Source organism: Protopterus annectens, chromosome 3.part1 (assembly GCF_019279795.1).
Source record: "Protopterus annectens isolate FY-2018-M chromosome 3.part1, PAN1.0, whole genome shotgun sequence".
NCBI lineage: Eukaryota > Metazoa > Chordata > Ceratodontiformes > Protopteridae > Protopterus > Protopterus annectens.
In genome coordinates, this window is record NC_056732.1 from 1,517,227,975 (window position 1) to 1,517,253,476 (window position 25,502).

Genomic DNA, 25,502 nt, shown 5'->3' on the forward strand with positions numbered 1-25,502 from the left:
AGGTGAAGGATACAATAGCCAGGTGCGAGTAAGACGGAAAGACCTTGTCTGCCATTGGCCTGCGCTTTTCCAAACCTCAGCGTTCCTTTTCCAGGAACCAGAGGAGCGGGAAGATGTGGCACACGAAGTCTCAAGGTCCTTTCCAAGACGCATGTGGTGAAAACTCCTTCAGAAGCAGAGGGAGTTCCAATAATGGAGGACATCCCTTTTGGGGCAGATGGGGTCCCCAGAACCAGGGCTCCAGAGATTCCTTCTTGGGTAGACCATATCAGCACTCCTGAGGTGCTGCCCGATTGCTTTCCACTGGAAGCAATCGGGGCGCGTTTTTCTCTGCACCAAACTGCCTGGCTCTCCATTACAAATGATCAGTGGGTGCAGAGAATCATTACCAGAGGCTACCATATTCGCCTAATAGCTTGTCCAAGACCTCCGAAATCCCTTCCAGATGTTCCACCCAGTCAAAGGGAAGAGGCAGCTTCCGAAATACGAAAGCTATGTCAAAAACAAGCCATCCAACAGGTCCCCCCAGATCAGTGCAGATCAGGGTTCTACTCAACAGGGGACAGGAGGCCCATTCTGGATCTCAGCCAACTAAACAAATCGGTAGTTCAGACAAAATCCTGCATGGTCACGATTCAAACCAGGAGGGTGTGTGGATGTGCTCATTAGATCTTCGGGATGCGTATTACTATATCAAGATGGACAAGCACTCCAGGAGCTTCCTTCGCTTCCGGTTGGGAGCCAATCACTACCAATTCAGAGCCCTGCCTTTCGTTCTCTCGATGGCCCCCAGAGTGTTCACGAAATGCCTTGCAGTGGTAACAACTCATCTGAGACTTCAGGGATTCCAGGTGTTTCCGTACTTATTTGATTGGCTCCCCTCAACCCCCACCAAGCGTCTTCTGGTCAGGGCCTTCCGCTACACCCTGGTTCTAGCGGAGTCACTAGGCATCACCATACATTGGGAGAAGTCCAACCTTCAACCCTCACAACAACTGAAATTCGTAGGGGCAATATTCAACACCCAGTCAAGCATGATCTCACTTCCTCTCCACAGGCTTCAGTGACTAAGGGCACAAGTTCAAGTGATACTCTGTCGAAGGAAGGTGTCTGCAAGGGAAGTTCTCCAAGCCTTGGGATCTATGGCTGCAGCAATCCCTATTGTTCTTTTAGCCAGACTACACATGAGATTACTACAGTGGCTCTTTCAGGCCCAGTGGATACCCACTCTTCACCCACTGAGCTCACAGATTCTCATCACCAACACTTGCAAACTAGATCTCCTCTGGAGGATGAGTATGGATGAAAATCTTTGGTGTCGCCCCTTCCAGTCTCCCCAGCCCAGCACCACGGTGACCACGGATGCTTCCCTGATGGGGTAGGGGGGGCCACTTCCAGGGAAAGTCAGTCCAATGCACGTGGTCCGATGTAGAGGTCAACTTGCATATCAATGTCCTGGAATTGAGTGGTGCTAGTGCAAGCTTTTCATCTGCTCATTCCATCCGGAAAGATTGCTGTCCAGTCGGACAACATGTCCATGGTCTGGTACATAAACAGGGAGGGACCAAATCCTACCCCCTACGTCACGAAGCCATGAGAATCTGGCAGTGGGCGATAGCTTCCAACCGCTTTCTGATCGCAATGCCTATCCTGGGGAGCTCCAACATGATTGCGGACAGGCTGAGCACATGCATTATCCGTCCTCACAAGTGTCTCTCAACCTGAGTGTGGCAGCGGAAATTTTCAGCCGTTGGGGCCAGCCATGCTGTGACCTTTTCGCCTCCCCCTCAAACACAAAATGCAGCAGCTACTTTGCCCTCTTTCCCCCTCTCAGGGAGTCACCAAGAGTCACTTTGATCCACAATTGGCCCACGGGTCTCCTTTATGCTTATCCTCCAATTCCTCTAATTCCACTTGTTCTAAGGAAAGCAATTCAGCTGAGAAGCAAAGTGATCCTCATTGCCCTATTCTGGCCTCGTCAAGTGTGGTTTCCCTTCCTTCAGCCTAGTCTGTTACAACCTCCTTGGATCATGGACACTCGTCAGGACCTCATATCTCACCCACAAGGGCTGACTCCCCCGAATCTGTCCACTCTCAAGCTGACAGTTTGGTTTCTCCACTTCCGTTAGTTGCCAGGCAGGAAACCCTCTCTTCACCCGTATGTTATATTATCTTGGCCTATCATAAACCATCCACCAGGAAACTTTATAGGGACAAATGGAAAAGATTCTCTATTTGGTCATGTAATCAGAAGTTAGATCTGTTCTTAGTCCCTGTATCCACTATTCTTCATTATCTGGCTGAACTAATCGACAATGGGGCCTCCGCTTCCACCATTCGGGTTCATATAGCAGCTGTTTCCAGCTTCCATAACGGGTCAAATGGAGTCCCGCTTATTTCCTTTCACCTTTGCAAGACCTTCCTCAAGAGTATTTTCCACAGCAGGCCTCCCATCAGACAGCTGATGGAGGCATGGAATCTATCCTGGGTTCTGCAGTCTCTTTTTCTGCCCCCTTTTGAGCTGGCTGCGACATGCGATCTAAAATTCCTGTCATGGAAATCCTTATTTCTGGTGGCTATAACTTCAGCCAGAAGAATTTCTGAATTACAAGCATTATGTATCAAGAGCCCTTATCTGATCTTTCATAAGGACAGAGTATCACTTCGTACTAACCCATCCTTTCTCCCCAAAGTGGTTTCTGACTTTTCGATTAACCAGTCCATTGAGCTGACTGTGTTCTTCCCAAATTAGTCTAACAAGGGAGAATACTGCCTACACCCCTTGGATGTTCATAGACAATTACGTTTCTATCTGGACAGGACTAAATCCTTTCGCAAGTCGGACCAGCTTTTCATCTCCTTTGCGGGTCCTAGAATGGGAGGCACAGTATTGAAAGTTACTTTGTCCAAATGGCTCAGGGATTGCATTGCCTTAACATATTCACTTACGGAGGGATCTAAGCCTCGCCAAATCAAAGCTCACTCAACTAGGGCTATTGCAGCATGTGTTGCCTTCCACTCTAGGGCCTCCATGGATGACATTTGTACAGCCGCCATTTGGGCTAAGCCCCACACCTTTATCAAGCATTACATATTGGATCTGATCTCCAAGGGAAGAGCGGCCTTTGGTTCAATGGTTCTCAAGAATGTTCTTCTATAAGGGCCACCCGTGACTTAGTCCCATCAGTGATGAATAGGAAGAAGATTAACAACTTCAGATAAAGAAGTTATGTCTTACCATAATGTTCCATTCTGAGTTGTTGATCTTCTTCCAGTCATCACACCCTCCCACCGACCCCCTCCAAAGGTTCCTGGCAGATCTTCTGAGTCTTTGTGGTATATTAGGGTTTCTGCGCAGAGATGGCCTCTGAGTTATTTCTTCTTCTGTATGTTGTATGCAAACTCGATCTGAGGTAACTGAGTAAAGGGCATTCTGGGTAGCAAATTAGCTTGAGGGTTTTTTGGTGCATGCAAGCTTGGTATAAGGCCGACTCGGTTCTGAGGGCTCGGAACCGAACCCATCAGTGATGACTGGAAGAAGATCAACAACTCAGATGGAATATTATGGTAAGACATAACTTCTTTTTTTGGTATGTTGTCAAGCTAGAAGGACATTAATGCCTCTGTTTGAGATGTATGTATTTAGTAGAGTTTTGTACTTCATGCTGATCAGAAAATGCATCATGATTCAAAACTTATTGTTCTGTTACTTTGCAAAACATATTGTTTAACATTTTAAATGAATTAGAGTAATATTTACAAATTGTCCCTGCTTTTGGGCCTCCGTAGTCCTATTATTTTTGGCTTTGTACAAGATATGCTTGTGTGCCAAGTCCTGGATCACGTCAGTCGCCCTGCTAGACAGGGGTCCAGGGAAGAAATAGCCAGGGAATTGTTATGGCTAGGTTTATATAGGCCCTAAGGCCGATAGCCTATTGCTAACCTATGAACCTATGGTGGCCAGTGGGACTCAGTAGAACTGGAAATTGTCATTGATGTCCAGTGGGGGGCTGTGAGATATACGTACTTGGAATGCTTAATGGTAGTAGGCATTCACATCCTTCTTAACACATTGCTTGGACATTCAGAGTGGCTGCATTGTTTTTTGGCCTACAGTTTCAACAGCCCCTTGTAGAGGCATAGGTGCAGCTTCTAGTACCAGTTGCCTGTTCCTGATATACCACTTCACTCCTCAGCTCTTCAAATGAAGAGAAAAAAAGCATGTTTTCCAGGGTAAGGAGTGCTTGTAGGGCATGGAATTTTTTGTTTAGTCTCCTAGCACTGAGCAGTAACACCTTTATGTTATCCAAATTCTGTTTTGTCATGTTGGAAGCTTTAGAAGACTGACATTATCTAAAAAGACACTATGGGGTTGGACAAGGATTTAACTAATAACCTCTTCAGAACTCTCCATGCCAGATATTGGTACTTCCTCAAGAGCTGGTTTTGCAGATGTCTTCCCTGCTAGCAAAAGTATGTATCCAAGAGGAGTGGACGTACAGCCTGGCCCTGCATTTCATTGGGGGCGACAGAGAATTTTATTCATGATGCCAAATAAAAATGTACCCCATTTTATTAATCCCATTCTGTACCCTCCTCCTTTGTAATATCCTTCCAGTTTACTTTTAATGTCTTGAAACCCATGATGCACTTTTTAGGAAATTTAGTTGACTTTTGACATATCACATTGTTCCTACAGTATATTTGGTTACTTTACTTGCTAATGAGGGACATTTACTTCCGATTTATGGCTTCCTTGTTTTGCTAGTTTTTTTTTTTTTTAACATAGTAGTAAAGCCAGCATTCAGTACATGGTCTGCTGTTTTTCCACACATGATGACTTAAGTAACCCATTACAAACAGGATCTCTTGGAACATTTCCCACAGATTGTCTTCTTCCTTGTGAGCCTTAGGTCATGAGAGCGTTCATGGACATAGCCAGGTATATACCAGGTGCAACATAACTAACAATTTTGATGTGAATGTTAATTTATTTACCCTATGTGAATCTCAAAACTAAATAAATAAAATCTGAATTTTACTGCTGGTATTGTATGCATATCATAGGTTCATAGGTTCATACTAGGCTATCTGCCCTGGGGCAATTATAAGCCTAGCCCGATTCTGTATGGCTTACGCCACCCCTTGATTTGAGTATACTGTACCCTTAGTTTACTGTGCCTCTGTCTAATAGTGACACAGGAGTAATCCCTGGGACAAACCTACGATCCCCCATCCACCTATCGAGATTCTTCTTGAAGAGATTCAGTGAGGTGCTCTGCCTCACATGAACTGGAATTCTATTCCAGAGCGAAGGGAGCCTCTGGGTTATGAACCTGTCCCTCCAGCAAGTTCTATTTATCTCTGTGCTGAGGTTCAAGTCCCTCGAGCGTGTGGCTCTAAGGGATTTAGATTTACTGAGGTGGAGCATGTCCATTAATTCTGGGTTTGACATAGCTTTGTATGTCAGGCATAGATCGCCTCTAAGTAGGCGGTATGCAACTGAGTAGAGCTGGAGTTTTTTTAACCGAGCAGCATATGGCATCTGTTTGAGACCCTTGATCCTCTTGGTGAGATTCTTTTGGGGTCTTTCTAATTGCTGCAGGTGTCGGGTAAGGTACATCTCAAAAGGGGCATTGTATTCTATGATGGGCCTGACGAGGGATGAATAAAGGGGCACGATTACCTCTCTTGATCTAGATGTGAAACCCTTCGTGATGAGGTGGGCTATGTAGAAGGTCTTTCTAACCACTTTGGCAATGTGGTTTTCAAAGGAGAGATTGCTATCAACTTGGGTCCCCAGGTCCCTAATAACTTTCTCTGTACTTAATGGGTTTCCGCCTATGTGGTAATTTGTGGGCACATTGTTTTTGCCAAAGGGTATGACTATACATTTTTTGGCATTTAGCTTTAAACCATGGCACTGGCACCAGTTATCTGTCTCTGTGAGACCTTTTTGAAGGATGTTTGTGTCAGCTGGAGAGTTGATTATGGCACCCAGTTTGCATTCGTCTGCGAATTTGGTGAGACATAGTCCTCCCACGTTTCCCTGTACCTCGGAAAAGTATATACCGAACAAGAGTGGTCCCAGGACAGAACCCTGTGGGACGCCACTTGTGACCGGTTTCGAGTCTGACATGGCTCCAGCAACTCTCACTCTGTGGGTTCTGTCTTTGAGCCAATTTGCGACCCATCTTGTGACATAGGGGTTTATATTTAAGCTGGATAGCTTATCTATGATGCCCCAGTGGGGTATTGTGTCAAATGCCTTTGCAAGGTCCAGATAGGCTGTGTGGACTACCTTCCCTTCATCTATGGCTTTGGTGACTGTTTCGAAGAAGTCAACCAGGTTCAAAAGGCAGGATCTGCCCTTGACAAAGCCGAACTGGGTAGGATCTAGTGTCTGTAGGTCCCCAATGTCTTTGTTTATGAGCTCCATGATGATCCTCTCCATAGCCTTGCAGACTAAGCTAGTCAGGCTTATGGGGCGATAGTTTCCAGGGTCCGTAGAGGCTCCACCTTTGTGGAGTGGGACCACTGTTGCTGTATGCCATTCTGTGGGCACATATCCTGTAGTGAGGCTGAGATTGTATAGCTGTTTTATTTGAGGGATTAGTTCCTCTTGGAGTTCATGTAGGATGCAACCTGGGACGCCATCTGGTCCCATGGAAGCAGTGTTTTTTTGCTTTGGAGAGGGCAGCCTTCACCTGAGCATCAGAGATGTTTGGGAGGCAGCCCTCTGCCGGGATAGATACTTGCTCTTTGGGGAGTTTGCACTGAACCTGTCTGCCAGGATATTAGCGATGTCTGTGGGTTCAGTGTATTTTTTGTCGTTTAGAATCAACTCAGAACAAGTCTGGGAGTTGCATCCCAGGTTTCTAACATAACTGAAAAAAGCCTTATGATTGTCTTTGGTGTCCTGTGCAATTTTTCTCTCGAAGATGGCCTTGGAGGATTTTATGAGGGATCGTAATTTTTTGCTAGTACTGATCACAGATGCCTTCCCTATTAGGGATTTTGCTCTATCATGTAGTAGCTTCCTCCTTCTGTTGTACAGTTTATTTATGGCAGGGGTCCACCAGACTGGACGCCTGCCTTTGGATGATTGGGTCTTGGTTTTGTTTGGGATAGCATGATCCATGCATTCCTGGAGATGTCCGTAGAATGTGTTTATATAGGATTCTGCAGTTTGGGCCGTAGTTTCCACTGGCCCTGGAGCCTTGAAGGATTCCACTTCGGTTTTGAGAAGTGAGAAGTTCGCTTTTGAGAAGTTTTTCACTGTGGTTTTCTGGGCTGGGGGTGGGGTCGGGATGTGGACATCCAGTGAAATTAATTTATGGTCTGATCTTACCAATGAGGGATATACTTCTGGTGTGGAGCATAGAGTCCCCATGTTGGTAATGATCAGGTCTAGTATGTTGTCCCCTCTTGTGGGAGTGGTGACTAGTTGTTCCATAGCATTTGAGTTTATAATTTCCAGGAACCTTTGGGCTAAGGTGCTGGGGCTTGAGTAGTGCTCCCAGTCAATGTTTGGGTAGTTGAAGTCGCCCAATATAATGGTGTTCGAGAGATCTTCATGTTCTCCAATGTTTTCAGGAAAGCCGAGTGGGATTCCTGACTTTGAGAGGGTGGTCTGTAGGATGCTATAAACTGAAAAGCAGTCTTGCCCACTGTTAGTTGCACATGGATGGTCTCCGATACTTCGTGCAATGCCTCTAACCTGGAGGTGTGGATATCCTTGATAAATATGGAAACTCCCCCTCCTTTTGTGGTTCGGTTCGGGTTTTGGGGCCGAAAAGCATGATATGAGGTATAGCCTGGTAGTGCTGGGGTGCTCTCTGGAGCCTTGAACCAGGTTTCTGTCACTGCACAGATATCAATGTTCTCCATACTGAGGAGAGCTTTGAGTGCGTGCATCTTGAGGTTTTTGTTGGGATGTCCACAGATGAGGATGTCTGCATGTGGCTGTCTGGCCTCATTCATTTTCACCACTTTTTGGATAACAGTATACCCACAGTAGTGTGGTAGATAGCAACTATCCTGGCAAGTTTTAGCTGCAGTTTGCTGAGCACATCAGCAGAAGTAGGATTTCAAATCCACTACAAAGTGTAGTAATGAATGCAAAACTCTAGGGCAACATTTGCAAAGGCATTGCAGAAAAGGAAAACAGCAACCATTGTCAGTGTTGTAGATGAGTAGATAATCATTCTTTCTGGAAGTAAACTATCCATGATTCATTATAATTTATTTATTTTAATGTGGTTTAGATTTCTTTGTTTAAGCATTTTGGTGAGAACCACATGGTCTAAGTACAAGTGAACTTGACTAACTTGCACATGGATGACTGCTGATTTCATCTGTGAAAATGTTCAGACTCTTTAAGTACTAAAAATTAATCCTGTGAAATAGTTGCTATTAAAATAGCTGTCAAAATAGTATGAAAGAAAAAAATATATATTTTACTAAAGCAAATGAAGCAGCTACCTTTCACTTCACCAAGAGCGCTATAAGCTGTGGGCATGTGATATTTATTGTCAGAATCATACACAGATTTGGATGATAACTAGGGACTGCCTGCCAGTTTACTCTAGCCAAAAACAATTAATATCACAGACGCTATTGAACAGCAGTCTTTGTATACTGTGTCAAAAAATCTTTGTATTGCTATTGAATTGGAAAAAAAATGTTTCTTTAGTGTTTTATGTATATTCTAGCTTTGCACTTCACTGGCCCTCTTTAAAGAGAAATCTTGACGAGTGGGTGGGCAATAGGAAGTTCACCCCAGGGATCACTTCAGTGGCCTTGCTTGACAGGGGCACTGGGAACTAACTTTTGGGCGGCATGATGCCAAGGAATCTTCTTGGGCTAGGCTTATATAGGCTCCAGGGCCATTAGCCTAGTATACACCTATGAACCTTTGAACCTATTCTGTATCACTGTCTAGATTTTTCAGCCATCTGTAATGTCCACTGTCAAATACTGTCATTTAATGTCATGTATTGTATCTTTGTCATATGGCTGAAAGTGGTCATTGGATCAGTCCCCTTACCAAGTTAACAGATGAAAAAAAAATACTGATACTTAATATCTGATTTTAGCTCTTTGTTCATTTAATTTTCAGTGGATATTTAGTTACTCAAAAAAATTAATTTATTCCTCTCGCTTTCTCTCTCTTTTTCTTATTTTAGTATGGTGTGGATGTGATGAATCGAGATGCACGGGGTCTGACACCAATGGCATATGCCATGCAAGCAAGAAGCCAGGAATGTATCGATATCCTTCTTCAGCATGGTTGTCCTAGTGATAGCTACATCACTGTTCCTACTTCTAATATTTCTCAGCGGAATACTAATGTCAGCAACAACACCCAGTCAGAGCAAAACTGGAGCCCCACTGTTATCTAGGAGGCATGTGGTACATGAAGAATTGTGGATACATATGTGTCTAAACCAGTGCTGTTCCTTTTGATGTCATCATCACTGCTTTGCCCTGAAACCTTCCTGTTAAAGCTTCCTAAGCCTCTGAAGAAGTATTTGCATCTTCAGGTCTGCAAGAGGTGGTCCAGCGGGTGGCAAGTCAGATAGTGTACTGCAGAAGGTCATTGTGCAAAGCATACATATCCCAGCTTATTGAATATATTGGTACAAGTTTTTCTTCATGTTCCAAGGGTCTCTGCCTTGGTAAAACCATCATATGAAGTCAAACGTTTACATGTATTAAAAATCATGCTGGCAAATGAAGGAAATGTCATTCTTCAGCAGATCTATGGCACAGCCAAGAAAGCTCACTGGTGGAATAACAGCAAGCTAGGCTGTAAAACGATGAACTAATAGCTGCTGGAAGGTGGCTTGAAATAAAATTATTTGAACTTTGTGAACACTGCAAAGAGATGCGAGGGGAAGAACTAAATAAAACAGACTGTTACGCCGCTGCAAACCTTATTTCTTGTTAGTCATGCACATTGTGTTTATCTTCTAATGCACACCTGTTTCTGCACATGTGTAGGTATGCACTGCATACTGGTTTCATGCTGTAGTTCACTAGTCCGTAGCTGAATAGTGACCAAGAGTAATTATGTTGTGAGTTTTATGTGAACGGACCAAGACCCTCAGGCACAAACTGTTTAGTGCCATTTGGTGCCATGTAGAATGAAATCAGACCAACATTAACTGTCGTGAGGGTTACCATTCTGTGTAGCAGTCAGAATATATCACTTGTTTATTCCTTCAGTTTGCATGTTGTAATCATGAACTTGGAGGCACAAGTTTAAATGTTACATATTCCATTTAGCACTACTGCCCTGCTTCATGCTTCATCACACAGTGTACATTCCTAAATGATAATGGTATTTAATTATTCTTTTTTTGTGAGTGTTCTTTGGATTCACATCTCAGTTTGCAGAAAACTTTAGCTAAAAGCTGCATGTTAAACCTTCAGTCTCCATGAACTAAGCCAGTATGCATCTTGAAACCAAAGTCAGTAGTTGAGGAGTGACAGTTGCTTGAGCAGTAGTAAACATTGCCAGACTTTTTTCTTTTTCTTCCATATCTTCTCATGGTATGAATGGAAGGTCACATTTGATGGCCATACTTACAAATACATACTGAAAAAGGCGTTTGAGGCCTGTAACTCTTTGCATCATGTGACCTATGTTAATTAGTATTTAGGACATCTGAGATATTTTTCTGCTTACTAGCTTTGATGGTTGTAGACTGTAGGTTAGATAAGGTAGATACTGAAGTTAAACTTCCCATGCACTTTATTTGTTATAATGCGAAAATATGTGTTTTCAGAAAGCAGTGTGGTACAAATATTGAGTTTCTAAAGATTGCAGTAGCTGGCCAGAAGTCAATGATTTTTAGCAGTTGCCTAAATTATTTATAAGTGATGAGGCCCAGAATGTAGCATTCAGTTTAATCAAAATGCAAAATGTTAAATATTTTTGAGGTCTTCCTCTCTCCTTCTGTCATCTGAGATTATACCATTATTTTTCTGGTCTGTACAGTTACATTTTAAGTACTTGTATCTACCTCAGGGATACCAGTGACGGTGGATGTCTGTGCTGTCCTTGAAAATTGTATGCATTTATACCTTCACAAAATGTGAAGGCTTTGCTAGTTGTTTCACATAATCCAAGTGGCCTGTATAAAAATGTTGCTTTGTTTCCTGGGGGGCAGGGATGTGGTGGGTGGAAGCAAAATAGTGGATAAGTTAGTTCAGTTTGGGTTCAGTTGTGTAGTTATTACTGCCTGTATTTGCATCTTAACATATCTTGCAAGGTGTGTATTTGTGTTTATATATATATATATATATATATATATATATATATATATATATATATATATATATATATAAACACACTCCATCTATATTATTCAAGGACTACAAATCCTCATAATCACAGCCACTTTTTATGTTCCTAAATCTGTAGTCAGTAGAGTTTCAGATACCATGTTTTTGCATATCCCATGTATCCCTTTGTTTCCTTATCATTCTTGTATGAAATGATTTTTGATTTTTTTCTAGAATAACCGCTGCCCAGTTTTACTTTTGAATTAACACAGTGAGACATTAAGATTAAGTGTTTCCTGTTCTGTAGGTATGGCATACAGGTGAGCGTAGGGGAATTGAGTGAGAAAAAAAAAACTTTTGTAGTAGGGATATTCTAGTGCTTTGGTCTTCTTTATAAAGTTGCCAGAGAAAATATTTATATGTATAGGAATGAAGACTTGTTATACAGAGTTATACTTTATCATTGTAATGCGATACAAAACCAGGAAGTGAAAAAAAAACTTAAAGAAGTTGGGGTCAGAAAGCAGTGAGGTATAAAAAAATAATCCTTTATAGATCAAGACTATAACAAAATTTTATTTTTAAGCTTTCAGTATCACTGTACCAGTCTTACGTTATTTCTTGACCATCCAGACAGAGTTTAATAGAACAGGTCAAATTGCATGTCTGGTGGTCAGTTGTCTTGTAACTTTGTTCTTGCTGAACAAAAAATATGTACTGTTTATAATGAATCAGTTTGCATGATCTGCTTATGAAACTAAATTTGTGTTTAATGTTTTTGGGTTGAAGCTGTACCATGCATAATGTAAGCTCCAGACTAATTTTGGCTGAGGCCTTTAATAATGTTTAACTGTGGAACCTGAATGCAAAATGCCAATGCAGGCATGCATACTTGTCAGCAGTGCACTGTTGCCTTCACAACATCTTGCATTTTTTTCCTTATTTTTCTTATTTTCATGTAAACCCGTGACACACCAGCGGATACCCAGGAGCATTGCATGGTTAAATCACTTTAACAGTTATGCAGCACACAAGTGGTAATTGGATGTAAAGCCAGTACTACAGGATGAAGGGAAGCAGCAGCTCATAATGTTGAGCTGCTGTGCCGTGCTTTTAGATATTACTGGTATTGATCGTAGCATGACTGTTTTATACAACAGTGTGCACATGTGCATTACCTGTGGCTGGACTGTAAGTAAAGCATATCACTCTGTTTATCCAATGTGGGCATCAGCAGAGGACTATAGCAACACTAAAATCTTAAGCTGTATGAAGTGTTACTCTTTTCCTTATTGTGTTGTCACATCTCTTAAGTTGTAGAACTATTTTCATTGTAGTCTCTGTAGATTTTAATGTGAAGGAAACCATATAACTTTCTTCTGGCTCCTCTTCCTACAATTCCTTTAAAAACCTAACTTCCCGTGCTTACTACAGCATGTCCCTTGGTCCATGTGTGGTGTTCCCTCTCCAGAGTTAGGGTCTCTGCACACCTTATTAGTCCCCAGGCCTTTTTTATTGCTTGCATAATTTGGTTCTCATGCCGGCATGCATTGTTGGGCAAGTTTCTGCTTTCAACATTTAAGAGGCATAAATCCATTTTGTGTAATTGGGGCAAAGAAGTACTGAGTTCACCACCATGATTAAAATGTTCCAATTTTAATAAACGAAGTTAAAACTCAGTAGAACTATTGCAAAGCTTAAAAACAGATGAAGCATCTAGCGACAAGGGCTTTTGGCAAGTTTGCCGCCTTCAGACCGTGACTTCCTGTGCTTCATTCCATATCCTTAAACAAATATTCACCAATCAGGTGATTTTCTTGCATTATTAATCCCTCCTACCACAGGCTGTCAGTCATTTGCTGGAGGTAGACAAACCTCCAGTTTTAACCAATGGAAAGATGTTTCTGCTTTAGAATAAGTTTCAATGGAACCATTACATGTAGGCCTTGGGGGGCGGTTAGCTCTTAAGTTTATTTATCTATCCAATTTTACGAATCTCAGTATTGTTTTGAATATCCCCAGCTCTATGTCCTATCGGCACACATTCTATGGCTTTAAAGCTAAAATAATGTGTTGGATTTGAGCTGATATGAAATGCCAGTGCATTTTTCATTTCCTTTTGTCGGATATTTTGTAAGTGGCGTAAAACCCTGTCTTTCAAGCATTGGTCAGTTTTGCCTATGTAGAAACAAGGGCAAAGGTGGCAGCATGCTAGATATACAAGATGTTCACTGTTGCAGGTTGCTTTAGCATTAAATACATTGCTCTTGCCTGTAGTTGGATGGATGGAAATATTACTAGTATCTATAAACTAACAGGCTTTGCTTCTTTGCCTAGTTTGTACTTTGTTCTGAGTTACCTCTAGTAGTGGAGGCTTATCTTTTGCCACTTTTGTGTAATTGTGGGCATCAGATCACAGTCAGGGAAAGTCATAGATTGTCTTTGTGTGGAAATCTGAAACTAGCAATGCTGAGTGTTACTACTGATTGACATTCACCACATTAACTTGCTATTGTCAGAGAGGCAAGTTATGGTCAGGTGCTACTTGGAAATGAAAGCCAAAAATCCAAAGCACAAGCACAAAAGGCAGAAACTATGATACCCAGAAGCCAGCTGTGAAATGTCTGCGCTTGCCTGTGGTACAAAGTCCAATGCATATGAATCAGGTTATCATACATTATTAAGAACTACTGTCCAGACCAGTGCCTGTGAGGTTGAGCAAGGAGGCACCTTTTCCAGACTTCACTTTTTGGAGCAAGATCTGGATATATACTATATCACTATGCTCATCTTTGGTAGCTGATTCCTCTCTTTGAGGAACAAGTCCTTTATCTTGCAACTTGGTTCTGTTTCTGAACTTGGACATACTGCATTGGCATCCTTGGCCTTTTTCACTATTGAATATTGTGCCATTAACCTCTTGGCTCTGCTGCTCTTGTATCCTTGCCTTTCTTATCATAATGTTGGATTTTTCAAATTTGTTTGGTGCTCATTGGAATAGGTGAGTAGATGAATGAGAATACAAGGCAGCTGGTAATTCTCCATGCCAGTGCTAGGCTTAGAGCTATCTTGTCAACTCCTGTTTTGGCCTCCTGTCCTCAGGTGTCTTTGCACAGCGTCTGGCAATAGCTGAGTATGCAGCATGTCCCTTTGAGCTTCTGAAGTGGAGTAGGCGTGATTCTAGAGGTATGGCAAAGAGGGGCTTAGCTCATTCTCTTCCCAGAGGTTTAATCATTTATTTATTATGTATTTGACATTTGTTAACTGGATTAGTCTAGCTGGGCAAGATGCCCCTTGTCAGCAGAGACCCAAGGAGAAAAGCTCCAGTAACAGAAAAAAGATAATAATACAGTAAGTACAAGGTGTATTTACATATGAATAATGTAGATTTGTCTTGATAAGTTAGAAAATATAATATAAAAAACAATATGCATAGGACGATGTTATGCCATACAAAATAAGGTTATGAGTCATCAAAGTAAGAAAATGTAGCAGAATAATAAATCAAAGGGACACTTATACAAAGGGAGAAGACAAAGATAGTAGAATCAATATAATGAGAGCAGATCTGAGTGAATTGTGAGTGGTTAGAGCAGCAGAGTAAATAACACATGGCTAGGTCAAGAGAAAGAAGAGAGAAGAAAGAGCAGAGGAAGAGGTGGTAGGTTTAGTATTCAAGGAGGATCATTGCAGAGGCAGGTCCAGGAATTCTGCAGGTATTCCTTAAGTGCAGGTTTGAAAATGTTTAAGCTATTGCGTGATTAGATGTGGAGTAATCATGGCTGAGTTTAGAACAGAGAGAAGTCCCTGTTCTTGAGATTGATACAAAATCCAAGTTTTCTGCCTCAGAATGGCCACACACGCACACACCTTTGCATAATACTCTTATTCTAGAATGATATGTCATTGCTGCCTGAAACATGTATTTATTTCACCTGGGCAGTTACTATTTTTATACTATATTTGTTCAACCTTTGTTGTTAACTCAGCTTATCTGTCTGCAGTGTCCACAAACTTTTTCTCCTTTTTATTTGTACTGTGACACAGCTGGCTAGATTAAAAGTCCTGCTGGTCTGCCTTATACTGACTGCTAAAAGTGTGGCTTAAGGTACTGGGACTCGGAGAAGTAGATGACTACAGTCTCAACTAAGTAGCATTGGTTAGATTTAGAGTGCGCGCCAGTAAAGGGAAGTTTCTCAAGAGGTACTTCTCACATAATCCGTCTTAGATAGCATGCCCAGTGACCGTGCCTCGTAAGTAGATGGGAGGAATAAATGTAGGTTAAAGTAAGAGCTATGGATTGGTAGATGTACTGTGCTTGATTGGTACCACTTCTTTTCTTAATTGCATTAGATAAAAAAGTGCTCCTGTAGGTTGTTATCATAATTTGTTTATTTTACTCATGAAAATTCAGTTTCTGCTGAATAATTACAAGTCACTGAACACAAACTTGTTTGTATGGGAGGCCTTATAAAAACATAAAACAACTTTACAGTACATACACATGAATTAAGCAGTTTGTTTTTAGTTCAGCTTTCTCATCTTTGCAGTCTCAAATGTTACAATTCCTAAAAGGTTTATGTTTTGAATGGTCCTACTACTGTGGCTTGATTTTGTATGTTTGTTCTATGAACTTCCTTTTCTTGCATTCCATAAGTATAGTTTCCAGAAGTCAGTGCTTTGCTTCCCCGTTTTCCTTATACATAGGATCTCATAAACTGTGTAGTGTGTTTTACTGGTATCATCTTCTTATATGTGCTGTAACTGTAAATAAATCCGATCAACTTAGCATAAACTGTTTAACAGTAACTAAGCATTACTGAGAATAATGCAATATTTTCACGTCTTCCAGACTTTTTCATCCTATAGTTCTGTATAACGCTATATGATGTGCCATTTTCGGTGATCTTAATATTGTTTGAGCCAACATTTTTTGTCGGACATCAGATTTTTAGTACAGTTTAATTTATATATGAATACCTTAAGCATTTACAAATTTAAGATGTTATATCAAAACATTTTCCAGTAATTTATGAATATGTTGGTTAACTACATGCAATAATCCCCAACATTATTCACCATGTTTTGGTTACTACAACAAAACAACATGCATTTCTTTCAACAAGTGATGTTTTTTTTATTTTTTTATTTTCCAGTATTGATGTAGCTGACATGAACACTACTGGGTGACGTTGACTGTTAATTAATATTTTTTCCAGAAGGAGGAACACACAAAAGTGTACTTGTTATTTTAACATGGGTTTTACTTGGGGAGGGAACATTAATGATTCCCTCTAACACGGGTTCATCAAAATGACACTACGCAGACTACAGTGCATGTGGGACAAGGTGCATGGTTAGGTGTTATTTCTGTATTACAGTAACAACTTGAAATAACAAGAGGAATCTGATGGCATTGATATGTTGTTATTGCTAGATGTACTGATGAAGGCTGGCCATTTGATATTGTCTGCCTCTGTTAGGACCATAATATCTTGTAAGGAAAAATGCGTATTCTCTCTGTAACAATGTGACTAGTAACTCTGAAATGATAGCTTATGATGTTACATCATGCACCTAATAACATTAAGATGCATTAGCTGTCATTGGTACTGCAAACAGAACACACATTTTTTGTTCACAAAGCGTTTACGTTTCTAACACAGTTTGTGATGTTTCTGCTGTAAACTTCACAAATGCAGTGTCTGTATTCAGTACATTTGAACTGTTGACAGTTTTTAACACACAGTGGTTATGTAGACTGGGGTGCTTAATTGATTGGTGCAGATGCTGTAGGTTAGCTTTCACTTCAGTTGTTGAATATGTTCCACCAGATGATGTTATGCTGTTTGTAACTTGTGCAGTGTGATTTGCAGGCACACTGCAAGACTTGGATAATTAGCATAACTACAAGGAAATACACTTGTTAATTGCATATGGATTATCTGCTTATGCAAAATGTAGGAATATAGTTTTAATTGGCATTATATCTGATGTCAGTTTATTACATTTGCTGTACTCACCTGAGCTTTCTCCATAGTATTTTGTACCCAATAGTTCATAAAAAACACCATGAAAAACGTGCATTCTTGTATTGCATAATCCTGAGCTTGTCATTTTTTTTAATTAATGTGACACTAGGTAAATCATTTTTTACACAGGGCACCCCACTTTCAGGAGCTTTCCCAAACACCCCTTTACTTTGTTATTCTCACTGTGAAATCACTGCTCATTAGAGAAAGAGCCATCAGTGACAGTGCAACACCTTACTTTTTCCTCTGAGGTACATCAGCGTGTACCACCCACAACTCTGTTGCAAATACTGAAAAATTTCTGTGTACTGAGAATTGAGCAGTGAAACACAAGCAAACACCAACCCCACTTAGTATGCATGAACATAAGTCACTTGAATTTGGGTAATCCAGACAAGTGACTATAAACTCTCTCATAAGGTAACCGTTAACAGTAGTTGCTGGTGGTTTGAATGAAATCAAAATAAAAGATTCACTTGGGGTGAAATTGTTGACTGATGACAAAATCAGTTTTGAAATTTACAGTCTGGGGAAGTTTGTTACAGTCTGAGTTATGCTGATGCCAGCTTTCTAGATACTTTTTTTTTTGGGGGGGGGGGCAGGAAAGTCACTTTAACAATAAACATGTACTAGCAAGGGGAAATGCATTGCTGATCATGCATAAAGGAGGCTCAGTGTTATGCTTTGCTGTCATTGTCAACGTGAAACAGATGTAAAGAGACCTTACAAATGAACTACTGTGTTAGGTAATGCATGACTGAATCTTTCTGCAAGCCATTTGAACTACTGTCTGGATGCCTTGCAGACCACTAGCGGAAATCGAGTTGAGCTGAGGCTTGTATCTAATCAAAGCTGCACGATAAGTCAGGTAGCTAAGAACTGTCTTTATGGAAAACACTAAAGATGCTTGTCTTGAAATGCAAATATTTACTTAAAACTGTAGCAGGTAACAAGACTGTTGGTCAAATGTTATAACCTGTAATCTTGTCATTACATTGAAAAGGAAAAATAGTCTGTTGTTCTTCTGCATGGATGTGAATACACTAAGCAGCCCTTCTGCATGATGCAGTCACATGTTTCTGCTAAGAAAAGAGTAAAGAAACCTGTGTGAATATGGTGCTTAAATATTTAAATATTCCTGGCTAGGGTTTCTGTATTAGATGTGCTTTGGTGGGTTCAGCTTTAATTTGTCTTCCAGAAAGAATGGGGAAGGGTGGGGCCAGGGTGGAGTACGCTTTCACAGAAAGAATGTTTGATGTGTGGCTCACTAAAGTGCAGGCAAATGTGGCACCTGACCTGTATGGGGGCCTGTCAAGGTACAGGGCATTTTAACTGTGTAACATATTTGCTCCATGTATATAATATGTACATTTGAAATATTTATAATGAAGTTTGTAAATAATTGTTGCAAGTTTTTTTTTTTTTCCTTTGCATTGAAATTTTGCTCTGTGCCCAAATAAATGTTCCAGTCACAGATGCTAAAATAAAATGTAGTTGTGGAACCCCAAAAATCTAAAACTGAAGTGCAGTTATTTGTCTTTTCTTTCTAAAATGGTTTAAATGTGATGTCTTAATACACAGCCAGTTTGCCTCATAGAAAAGAAAGAATGGAACCCATTTGTGCTCAGCACTGAAGAAAAAGCTTGCGGTGGTGCAGCGGTAGCGGTGTTGCCTCACAGCAAGAGGTTCTCCTGTTTGATTCTCGGTTGGAGTGCCTTCTGTGTGGAGTCTGCATGTCCTCCCTGTGGTTGGGTGGGCATTTGAAAGACATGCATAAATGGGCGTGCCTTTGTTGAAGGTTGAACGTCGAGCTGGCACCTCAGCGTTCATGAAAATCTACTTCCAATCATTAGCGGACTGGAGTTCCGCTGTGGCGACCCCTAACCAGGAAAAGCCGACAGACAACAACACAACTGAAGAAAAAGCTAATAGCCTTTTTGTTTAATCAAGTACAATGTACATACTATAAATCTATTTTCTTCCTGCAAAGTTTACATCGTTCCCAGAATGTAGGTATGGTATGTTATCAAATTTGTTTGCTTGCTTGAAACTTAACATAACTATCATATCTGCATTCTTAGAATTTCTTGATGTTCTTTATGTGATCACTGTTGCAGTAATTCTTACAAATGAGACTTATCTGTTATGATGCCCAATAAGTCTGGTCAGTCTATAAAGCTCAGGCTTCTTCCTCATGTACTGTACATCTGTCCTAGGTGTGAACCACTTCTTTAGAACTCAGAATTTATTGCCGCTAGTCCACATAGTCGAGACATCTGAAAGTGTTATATGTGCTCATCCATAATGACCAGGTTTAGTGCAAGACTCGAGCAAATGTGTACCCTGTTTGGAAACCTTCCTCTTCTGATATATTTTTTGTGACCAAAAATCTATTTACGCCTGTCAGAAAAAAGAGAATCAAGACCGTAGGTATCAGATTCTATATATGGATTCGCACTCAAGTTGTTTTCTGTAGGGATTGCTGTTGACATTAAAGTTTGTAGTATATGTCAATTATTCACCACCAAAACCATCAAAAGTAAACTTAAGTCCCTTAGGACTTATCTTGAAGATAAGCATCTGCTGACATTAGCTCGAACAGTTTTGGCATCATCCCCTTCACCCTCTGATCTTCCTCTGCAGTTATCAAAGAAAAGAAAATCTGTGACAGAAGTGCTTAATGAAATCTCTTGTTACTTTGAGATGGGCTGAAGCACCTTGCAGCACCTAGGCTGTCCATCTGTTTCTCTCCTCTTTTCTGGACATTCCTCAGAAGCATACGAAAAAGACTAAACATATTTCCCCACCCTTGTAAAAGAAAAACTTCAAAGACCAAAGCATGTAGGTTCAAGCAAGGCACCCCTTATTACTTGCAGCAAGGAGACAAAGCATGTAGGTACAAGGTTTGTCTGATTTTCTGGAGATCAGTATGTTTTTCTTATACAGTTCTCTTCATGTCACACAGAAAATGTTACCAAATCTACTGCTGACGTAGTCGGACACAGCTTTCTGTATGTTACACAGAAAATGTTACCAGACTTATTGCTGACATGGTCAGATTATTGCTGTCTTGCAAAAACATTTGAGAAAAACAACCTGGCCTTGGGCTTATTTTAGCCCTCCTTGGTTCTTCAAGTTCTTCAATTGTACAGTTCTAATACATGTGTTGCATTTTGCCTAGATTCAAGGTACATTTCTAGCTTTAGTACAAGTACTGCTGACTATGGTTTAAGCTTTCAAACATCTATTGTTTTCTTTATCAAGGCTTCTAGCAGCTGCACATTTTCACATGGCATAAGAAGAATAAAATGTCTCTTATCAAGTTTCTAGTAGCTGCACATATTTTCATGGCATAAGCAGAATAAAGTGTCTCTTATTAAAGTTTCTAGTAGCTGTGCAGATTCATACAACATGAACAGAATAAATGTATTAACCCTTTTAAGCCTTTAATGCACTAAGCCTGCATATTGCTATTATGCATTTTTCTAACAACCATGTACCCCATTTTCCAGACAAAAGACTAATAAAGATGACTATAATTTTGCAGATGGAGGTTTCAAAGCACTTTCAAGTGTTTCGGTCTACTCGGACTTACTGTTCACCTTCAGCTTCTGTTCCATTATTAAGGAAGAGAGGGTCCTCTTACTCCGAAGAAGCCTTTTCTGACTTTGGCCAAGGTGGGCCTAGATTATGCTCCATAGATACCTCTCCACTCTCGAATGACAATAATAACAAAGACACTTTATTTTTAGATTCTCCTAACGAGGAAATACCCTTTTGGGATACTATAGCCAAAATTATGGATTTCTTTCAATGGGAGGTCAGAGAGGTCTCACTCCCAAAAGAGAAACTATGAACTTTTAAACATGGATTCTTCTAAAATTGTTTCTATTTTCCCAGTTGTATGGGCTGCAGAATGTGCCTTTACAGCAGCTCCCTTGTCCCATTACTCCAAATGCTTGTCCTCTAAACTGCCAGTCATATTTTCCGGATTCTCATTAGTATAAAAATTAATTTGCTGATCTAGCTGTTATTTCTCTTGATACTGACAAAGGAACCAGGACCTTTCCTTCCATTAATCCTACTCCTAATAACAAGGACAGCAGAACCTTGGACAGGTATGGGAAAATGTGTACATCTCTGCCACTTTAGCCTTTAGAACTATTAATGCTCAAACCGATATGACCAAGTTTTTTTCTTGCTATTTTGAATTACACCGGACAAAGTATTGCTAACATCCCTAATTCTGACATGAAATTTGATCTTTTGGATGTGCTTCATTTTGTCTGTCAGGTAGCTAAACACATCATGAAATGTGGTTATGATATTGTAGATGCTACCTCTATGGAACCTGCTACCAGCACTGTTAAGGGAAGGCATGCTTGGCTAAGGTTACTGTGCTTCCCTGAGGATGTTAAAGCACAACTGTTAAATGCACCCTTAGACAGACACTTGTAATTCAGAAATGCTTCTGAAAAAAGTCTTTAAAAAACTGTATGAAACAGGAAGACATTCAGGGTGTTAAACAACTTTTCCCATGTGTAGTTCATAAATTTCAAATGAATTATCCAGTCAAACAAGGTTCCTTTGTTCTTAATCAACCCAAATCAAGGCAGCAATAATCTGAGAAAGAGCACTAAAAATAAATGGCAAGGAAATTGCAAAAGAATCCTAACAGATCACAAGAATCCAGTGTTCACCCTCCCACCATTCTGGTCTGCGTCAAAAAATTGCAGGGAAGCTTACAGCTCCACCCCACCCCACTCCCCCATATGGCACATTAAGTTCTATGTACTAGACCAATACCTTAGCCATTCAACATAGTTTATTCCTACAGGCAATATACATTCCTTCAGAACAAAATATAATGGCTGACACTGAGTAGATCTAGGACAAACCCTCACAAGCAGGTGCTACACCAAGAGGTCTTCCTGCAGATAGTCCACCACTTGATAATCTATCAAACTAATCTGTTTGCCAGCAAACACAACAGACAACTGAAGAGTTCTGGCCCAGGACAACTTGCAAGGTGGCCTTGATGGTAGATGACTTTTCAGTTTCCTGAGCAGGGGTGTTTCCCTATGCCTTTTCCCCCTTTCCTCTCATCTCAAACATTCATCAGAAAATAAGGAAGGACCTACCAAAGATATCAGTGAACACCCCCCTTCTAATGCAGTTGGCAGTTGGCCAAGGACAATCAGCAGAAACTTCCTCACAAGTTGGACTTGCTCCCATAGATCTCTCATCCAAATCTTCAAACCTGAAATCTAACAGTTTGGATGATGGCTTTTTGATTCCTTTCAGGCTGCTTCATTGTTACTAAGAAATCTTATTTATCTAAATGGAAAAAAATATCTCTCTGGTACCAGGATAAAGGACAAGACCCATTCCAAGCAAGGGTCACCACTGGTTCTAATAACTGTGCCTTGCTCAATTCCGGCCTATTGAACACTTCAGTAAAGGTACAACTTATAGTAATTTCTGCCTGTATGCCACTGGATCCTCTTTCATCTATATTTTTTGGTCAGGCAGCTTTTTAAGGGATATTGTTTATGGACTACCAAGGAAAAAGGTGACACCTACTTGGGATTTGAATAATGCTTTAGAAAAGCTAACACAAGCTCCTGTTCCACCAGCTGTCAACTCTAAAAAATCTTGACCTGGAAGATGGTTCTGCTGGTAGCTTTCTGCAGGATGGGTATGTAAACTTCAGACTCTTATGTGCATTCAACCTTTCTTGGCCTTTTGTAAACACAGGGTTTGTCTCAGAACCAAGCCTTCTTTTATGCCAAAGATAGTCTCTGAATTAGTTTTTAATCAACCTGTCCTACTTTGCATTTTAATTTAGTCCACAGAACAAGTATGAAAAAATAATTCCTTATCCACTAGATGTTCACAGACAACTCTGATTTTATTTGGCTGGAACCAAAAACTTAGACAAGTCACTGATTTCTCTCTTATAATGAGAAGAAAAATAGCCAGTTTTATTTTAATCCACAGAATAAGAAAAAAGTAATTCCTTATTTGCTAACTGTTCACAAAGAATGCAGATTTTATTTGGTTGGAATCAAAGACTTAAAGGCAAATCAAAGTTTTGTAACTTATGATGAGACCGACTGTTTCTAAACAAAAACTCTCTCAGTTGCAACCTGAGGAACATTTTCCAAAATTGTGGGTAACTACATTCATCTTAGAAACCACCACCTGGTCCTCTGTCCACATATTTACCAAGCATTACAGGCTGGATATTTTGTCTAGAGCCAGAACTGGATCTGCCAAAACTGTTTTGAAGGATACCCTGAACTCTGGTTCTTCCCCCTCCAACAATTCTTCGTTATCTTTGGAATTCAACCTGTTTGTGAGAATTAATGCAACAGTGATTTTATGAGGAGCACAGTACCATTGTAATAATAATTTAGTGCAATGATAGACATTTTAATAGATCACAGTTGTAGTAAATTTACCCTCCATCCCATCCTCCTCACTAGGCATTTTCTCTGGACAGGGCAGAGTACCTCTTTTCTCATTTATGTATCAATTATCCCCTTTATTTTCCCTTATTGGACTTAAATTTACATGCTTCAGCCTCTGACCTAAGGGGCAAAAAGCTCTTGAGTTTTTGGCATGTCCATGCATCCTGCTTATACCAGTATTTTGGCTCTTGCCTAAGGTAGACCATCATGTGAGAAATGTGCCTGAGCTTTGTAGACTGGCAGAACGTCTAGGGTATTTTAGCAGATAAGTTCTAGTTGTGAGAATTACTGCAACAGTGATCTATTTGACTACCATTGTGGTACGTTTTTACAGAACTGTACTTTCTGTTGTAGACAGCCATAGATATTGTAAATATGACTTTATCTCTGCACTCTAAGGACATCTGTCCTTGCATGTTATGTAACCATCTGATAATTATATATGTATGCATGTCTTAGTACCTGGTCACAGCTGAAGAGGGTCCTGTGGATCAGCCTACAAACATGGTTAAATGTAAATAAAAGTAACATCCCAGTTAACAAGTGCAAAGTAATGAAGTGAAGTAAATGTATTTATTTTGTTTTAATTTATTTTCTAACCAAGCTTTTTTACACAGACACTGTGCAACTACAGCTCTGGCCATGAGGCACAAAGTAACATTGCTTGTCGTAATCAGTTAAACATAAGTTGCAAAGTACAATTACAGAGTAGCATACATGGTAGTATGAACACACAATGTGCATTGCAAGATATCAGGATAAAAAGCAGAATAGAAAGAGTGGTAAACACATGGTATGGTGGTACATTGTGTAATTAAATAAATACCAACAGTTTATTTTTATGATGTGTTAAATATGTGTTGTACATGGACCAGTCACACAAAGGCAAGGGTAACCTTTGTCTATAAGCAGTTGAGTGTAGCCAATCAATTAACGTGTTTTATGGAAGAAGCCAGAATACAAAGTGAAAACCTCTGCGAGAATGGAAAAAACATGTAAACTCCACCCCCCACCTCCACACGCACACAGTGACTAAATGTAAAAATTGAACCCCCAAAGCTGGATGGGCAGAAACCCAAGCACTAAGCCACCATGCTACCTAGCATTTTGCATTTCAGACTCAAGATAGCTAAACGGGAAAGTGAATTATCAATAACTGATTACAGCTGGGAAGGTGAAGATAGTTGTGAACAGCAAGATAAAACAAACAACTTTGTTAATCAACAGTAAATAATTATGATTGTGAGTTTATACAGGTTTGGCTGGAAGGCAAAGTGCAGCAATAACGTAAGAGCTGCACATTTTATTAATGTGTTTGCCAGGTTTTCATCCCATAGGTTTTTGTGGAGGAATATACAGCTCTGGCATGGCTGGTCAAGTATTTATAAGCTACCTCTGTCTAATAGAGAGACAGCTGCCAGACCAGGGGTAAATTAACAAATTTCCATCCACTGATCCAAGTTGAGTTTGAATAGGTGCAGAGAACTTTGCTTCATATGGATGGGAAGCCTGCTCCACAGAAGGGGCAGTGTCTGAGACACATGCTGTCTCTCTAGCATGTGTAATATATATGAATATGCAATGCCTGACATAATTTTGGAAGTTTCATAACCAGATTCAGAGGAAGTGTACTCTGTGGACATGTTTAACAAATGTCACACGTCTCCAGGTCTGCTGAAGAGAATGCCCTGTATCTATTACTGAG

General features: G+C 40.4%; 1 protein-coding gene across 2 annotated transcripts in view; it reads left to right on the forward strand.

Annotated features, from left to right (window-relative positions):
- Positions 1-18,842, forward strand: part of AGAP3 (ArfGAP with GTPase domain, ankyrin repeat and PH domain 3) — a 2,466,462-nt gene extending 2,447,620 nt beyond the window's left edge. For both annotated transcript variants that reach the window (XM_044067593.1, XM_044067592.1), the window contains exon 18: positions 9,189-18,842. In XM_044067593.1, the coding sequence (XP_043923528.1) occupies positions 9,189-9,404 (216 nt within the window). In that variant the 3' untranslated portion in view covers positions 9,405-18,842. The remainder of the gene's footprint in view (positions 1-9,188) is intronic.
- Positions 18,843-25,502: the final 6,660 nt, after the last annotated feature.